A 6,225-nucleotide genomic window follows, 5' to 3' on the forward strand; every position below is an offset into this window, starting at 1 on the left:
GGGGGCAGAGCAGGGCAGGAGGAGGCCTGGAGCAGGCTATTCCCATCAGGAGTCAGGGTGGCTAGGATCTGGAACCAACTTCTAAGGGAAGTGGTGCTGGCTCCTTCCTTGGAGGTCTTTAAGAGAAGGTTTGACATTTACCTAGCTGGGGTCATTTGAGCCCAGTTTTCTCTCCTGCCTATGGCAGGGGGTCAGACTAGAAGATCTACAAGGTCCCCTCCGACCCTACTTCTATGAATCTATGAGTAAGGAGAAAATCTGCTTCCAAGAGGCTGTGCGTGTAGATACCTTCCCCGGGCTGGCTTACTGTGCTGTTATTGTACAGTGCAGTAAGCCTAATGTACATTAATAGTACATGTAGACACACCCACTGAGATCTAGGTGAAGACCTATAGCTAAAATTGGGAGTATTGCTGGTTTAGAGTAGTGTGACCAAGAAGCAGCACGCACCCTGTTGTTGTTGTAGTTTTTCTGAGGCCCAGATTGCTGATTACTAAATAGACGACTAAAATTATTAAATACTGAAAATGCTATAAATTACTAAATACTGAAAGGTGCTCAGTGCTATTATTGTTACTGTCTTAACTAAGACTGTTCAGTCCTAGTTAGCATTCAGTCTGTTCAATCCCTGTCTTTAAGCCACCCTAAAATGACTATTTTCCTGGGTCATTAGCTACTGCTTTTAGGCGAACTCAAAGCAGTGCCCAGCCCTTCACCAACGATCTAGTTTTAGGACAAAGACCCTCTTTTTCACAGCCTCAAATACTAAATGACACTAGTGAGACAGAACTTATAAGGATGAGCAGTCTTTTATGTCTGTGGTACTACAAAAGCAGAATGGCTTTTATCCTTTTCTATTTCCTTTCATTTTAGAGCTTAATATTCACTAAATGCATCAGAAAGGTATTAACAGGACCAGGAAAAGCTGGCAAGTTTTCCTGCTGACAGGGCCTCATTCTTTCCTAACAGCTTTAGAGTTGATTGGTGCTATGGAAACAAGACTTCCAAGACTTTGTATCCCTGCTGCCCATTCAGCCTCCCAGAGAGATGCAAGTATAAGGACACCACATATAGGGAGCTTATGGCGTTATGGCTTTTCACAGCCAGCTTACAAAGCTCTGAAGTTTGAGGTCCTCAGGAACAGAGGATCAGGAGGAAGGATATACCACACAAATTATTGTTACCAACAGTATTTATACAGGTTGTAAAATTCACAGTATACAGGCTGGACAACAGAATTTAGGAAAACAATTACCCAGAGCAAACAGACAGAATGGATAGTGTGCTATACCCTGACACTGTTTCTTTGATAGCCACCAGATGTAACACAGTTTCCTATTACTGCCCAGTATTGCCAACACCAGGCATGAAAATCTGGAGAATTAAAATGCTGGAAAGTAAATAAATTTTGGATGTTTGTAGTTCCCTTCTGGATTTTGAGCTTCTGGGTTCTACTCTGGTCACATTTTCAAGCATTTTTCCACAATCATGAAGACTAGAAATGGGATCTGCCTTTGTCAGAAATCACTAGGCAGAACTAGTTTCAGTATCGCAGAACCCAGCATGCATTTCCTTATAGAGTATTGTGCCCTGCCATTGGTCTGATTAGCCTTTTTGCCCAATCCCTGGTGGGTTTACCATCTTCTCACAAATGCAAAACTTGTAATCACTACATTCTGCAGTGTTGACATTTGTACCTTGAATCCACACACAGACCAGGGAAGAACTGGAACTGGCTTCTGGGATGCGAAATCTAGAACAGAAAATCAGAGTTTCCATCCAGCTGCAGCCCAATTCCGGTTGTAAAAATCACAAATCAGCATTATTAATTCCAACCCTGCCACCACCTTAAATAACAGGTAAGTCAGCTGTCAGACAACTATCCATCTGTATTTGTCAGGTACGCAAGTAATACATGAGTACATGAGCTAACAAAAGGAGGGTGGGATCAGTTGGATGAGCGGGTGATTTCTTGATATAGTATCACTTTTTTGCTTTGTACCTCAAATTACAGTTTATGTAATACATATGCCCAAAACTCCATTCTTTTTAGATGTAGTACAGACTTACAGGTCACTGGAAAAAGGTGTGCCATCCTCCCATAACCATGGTTGGCCAGCTCCATTACGAGATAAACCAATCCAGAAAGAATAGGAACTGTATAACTGTGCTGATTTCATTACAAAATCCTGCATGGAAAGAGATTAGCAGAGTTTTGAATCTCATCATGACTTGAAAGCTGCTCAGAGTTAGAGAGGGGGAGAGAGAGCTAGAAACAGAAAAAGAGGCTCTGGTATCTGCCACTTATAACACATTTTGTTTTACAAGGAAACCTAGATAATTCTTCTGAGTCCTGGTAATTATTAAGATTTTATAGGCCAAAAAGAATGAGATGCTGAGTGTCATCAACTGCTGTTGGGTACATTGGGAGGAACTGAGGTTGATCAGTGCTTCATAGAATTGGCTAATAGGTCTGGAAGAAATTCTCTCCCTCAAAATCCACTGCTCAGGGCATGCCCACAGAAACATACACATGCAGTTTGCAGCACCATAGACCTATCTGCAGTGCTGCAAACTACACATACTGCACATGTAGGCATTTGCTGTGCTGCTAATGTGCAGCATGGCAGGTTTTTTGACACCAGGAGATCCTGGTGTCAAAAAACAACAACCTGCCAGATAAAAGTGGGGTGGTGCATATGGTGGCAGCATGTCCCACCTGAAACTGGAGCCTTGCTGGCCAGAGCCAAGTTCTGGCTGCCAGCCAGGGTCCCTGCACCCAGATCACTACTTCTGGAGCCCTGGGTGGGCCCTAGGACCCCAGGCAGGGCAGCTGGGGTCATCCAGGTGCTGGCTCCAGCCTCTTCTACCCCACCCAGGTCAACTTGCTGCATGCCAGAGCACACATGCAGGGACATTGCCTGGGGACAACTAGCAGCACAAATATGTACCGTGGCTATTTGTCCCCAGGGGATGCACATTTCTACTAATAAGGACACACCATCAGAGGGGGAACTGAAAGGTTTTAGCTCTTTAAGGCTGTGTGGACACGCCATGGGGGTTTAATTCAGTTTAGTTCTCCCTAAATTGAAATGGTGGGTTTTTAAAAACACTGTTTCAATTTAGGGAGAATTAAACCAAATGAAACCCCTGTGGTGTGTATACAAGGGTAGTGGCCTGATTCTTACCTGCCTCTTCAGCGGCAGGAGGAGAGGGAGGTGGGGCGAGCTGCTGGAGGGAAGTACTGGGCCCCCGCACAGCTAAGGCAGGCAGGCTCCAGGGAGGAAAAAAAGAAAAAAGATCAGGCTTGCCACTTTCTTTTTTCCTTCAGTAGAGCCTGCCTGCACAGGCTTCTGCCGGGTCCCACAGTCCCTGAGCTGTGCGGGGGCCCACCAAGCCCTGAGCACGTCAGCTTCCAGCACCCTGTGCACTGTTGCAGTTTGTTAGGTAGCAAACTAAAACACCTCGGAGGTGTTTTATCTTGCTACATACCAAAGTCATTTAAAAGTGGCATATGGTGCAGAGCATGCAAACAGCAACACCATTAAAGCAGTGCAAAAAGGCATTTAAGCCACTTTAAAAGCCAATTTTGTGGCATGTACCAAGGCCCTAAATGAGCAGCACATGGTATTTTTACAGTAATGAAAGTCAAAATAAGAATAATACACAGAAAATCATAAGCTTCAGAGTTTAAAGTAATTGCTCATGAGATCTGAGAGGACATTTCAGTTTACCTATTCAGTCATTTAAAGAAAGATTTGCCTGCACAATATTGTAGGAGTCAGGAAAGGAGATGGGCAGACATTTGGGTCTCATGGGACAAGAGACAGAATAACAAACCAAACATCTTAGTCTTCAAATTCAATTAAGTCCTAAGACAGGCAATCAGACTAAGAAAGAAGGACCTTGATTTAATTCATCTGAAGATCTGGCTGGTTGTTCTTACGCATCAAGCACCATTCAGGATTTCTGCCTTAGATGAACAATACAAATTATACACCAAATGATAAGAGAAATTAAAAATAAATCTTTACCAGCTCTTTCTTACTCTCTATCTTAAGGAATCTAGAATCCAGAGAAGAGCAAAGAGCTTCACTTTCTTGCCAAGTTTTCCATTCAGCAAAATAGTAGTAACAATTCTCTCCATGCTGTAGCCAGTTTTCAGGGCAAGGAGTACATTTATGTCCTTGAGAACAGAACAGAATGTCACCATGTTTATCAGAAACAGCATTTTTCTATATCTTTTCCCCGTGAAAGATTACAAAAACACTCCACAGACTGCATTATGGGGTAGCAATGGTTATTCCATAGTTTGGTTATCGTTAAGTTCACAAATCTATCAAAGGTTTGCTAAACCCAGCTGATTCAGCACTTTCAAACAAAAATAAAAGTAAAATAATAATAACAATAATAATAATAACAACAACAACAATAATAATAATAAAATCCATTTGGAACCTGGCCAGAACTTTTAGGGCTATAACCTCTGGCCTCTCAAATAATGTTATGAAACCTTCAACACGTACAAGAAAGAAGAAACTGGGTATCTCATGTGCGTCAACATTTCCAGCAACAAAATGACCCTGGACAGAGGGCAGAAACACTGTCTGTTCCTCTGAACAAGAGAATAAATTCAGCCTTTCTTTCCTCTCAGTTTTGTATATACAGAAAGATTGTGACCGTCTGATCTAGTTAATCTCAAAGGGGCTACCCTTCCCTACACCCTCCCTGACTTCAGACTAACATAGCTGACCACCTCTGCACCTTTCACTGGCATAAGTGATTGGAAAAGGGATATGAAAGAAGTCTGCTGCTGAGACACAAGTCTGAAAAACTGGTCTCTGTTCACTAGGTTATTGTTGTGAATTAATAGCCAACTTAGGGAATTCGATTTACCATGCGAACATCTCCAGTCATTTGTTTTAATGTCTTGCTGAAAGTATTGGGGCTGATTCTTCCCTGCTGTACACTCACACTTATTACAGCTGTGCCACTGATAACATCTTAGACCTCATTTGCATTATTTAGTACAGGTGTAGCTAACAAGATGTAAAGCAAGACAAAGTGAAGCTAGTTGCTCCTTAAGAAAAAGACCTGGCTCTCTTGCTATTTTTTTTTTTTTTTTTTTTACTGACATGTCATTCCACTGACTTGCTATACCCAGGCATCATAACAAGACCCTGGGTCAACAGTGAAGTCTGGAAGAATAAATAAAGAAGTTTGGATGTTTTTATCTGATCATCCCTGTGTCCATGGAGCTGGTAATACCATATTAAACAGAAACAGAAAGAAGAGAAACAACTGCAGACAATAACTCTTTTTAAATGAAATCCAGGCTTTTTAAAACTCTCAAAAGCTCTGACTGGGGGCAGTGTGGAGGGGAGAGGTTTTTTGTTTTATTTTTCTTTTCCTTTGTAGTTCACAGCCTAACTTGGTCAGTATATATTCTTGTCTGCCCAGGCCAGATGGCAATTAGGATACAACTGTGGGCTATATTTAGCCCTTTGATATGCTGCAATTGTGCTGCTTTATGCATCTAGAATCAGCTGGTTTTCTTTCAGTGCAGTTTGAATGCAGCTACCCAAGGAAATAACCATAATGCTGTGTCAGGGAGATTTTTGTTCCTACTTGTTTTGTTCCCCACTTACATTCTCAATCTACACTACTCTTGTTTTACTGTATGTATGATTTATGTGTAGCATAACAATTTTTGCAAACTCAGATATTCCTGCACTAGAAGTCCAGATCTTGATCAGATGATGGAAAGAAGAAACTTTGGCTTAAAGTTTTGGGTTTTCTTTAAAGAGTTGAATAGTTCTGATCATATTCAGAGCAGTGCTGATGATATTAATATTTTCTGTTTTCTAATACAAAAATATATATTTTATTTACTGGAACCTCCCCTTTAGTGCAGTTTTATTCACACACACAAAAGTAGTAAGAAACCATCATGGGTGACTGAAGAGAAGAGAGTTCGTACACGTTGTTGTCAATAAAAATCACTCTTTTTTTTTAAGGGGTGGTGGGTCTTGTAACTGCAACATATGAGAATGAAACAGCTTTAAGGAAACAAAACAGTCATCAATAGTTAGACCCATTCATGAGTGACTGGTGCCTCCTGAATCTGGGGGGGCACCCGCAGAAGCTACCGACGGCAGTGGCCCTACTGACAGCATCGGTATTGGCCGTCGGGGGGTGCACCGGCCCCATTGGGTGGGGGGGGGG

At 42.1% G+C, this 6,225-nt stretch overlaps 1 protein-coding gene across 1 annotated transcript in view; it reads right to left on the bottom strand.

Moving 5' to 3' along the window:
* Positions 1-536: 536 nt before the first annotated feature.
* LOC109304584 (C-type lectin domain family 1 member A-like) overlaps positions 537-6,225 on the bottom strand; it is a 7,242-nt gene continuing 1,553 nt past the window's right edge. The window contains exons 3-5 of the mRNA XM_019527268.1: positions 4,035-4,186; positions 2,071-2,189; positions 537-1,753 (exon numbers count right to left, since the gene is read on the bottom strand). Coding sequence (XP_019382813.1) covers positions 1,606-1,753; positions 2,071-2,189; positions 4,035-4,186 — 419 coding nt within the window. The 3' untranslated portion in view covers positions 537-1,605. The remainder of the gene's footprint in view (positions 1,754-2,070; positions 2,190-4,034; positions 4,187-6,225) is intronic.

Source organism: Gavialis gangeticus, unplaced genomic scaffold (genome assembly GCF_001723915.1).
Source record: "Gavialis gangeticus isolate Ggan-Ray unplaced genomic scaffold, GavGan_comp1, whole genome shotgun sequence".
Classification (NCBI taxonomy): Eukaryota; Metazoa; Chordata; order Crocodylia; family Gavialidae; genus Gavialis; species Gavialis gangeticus.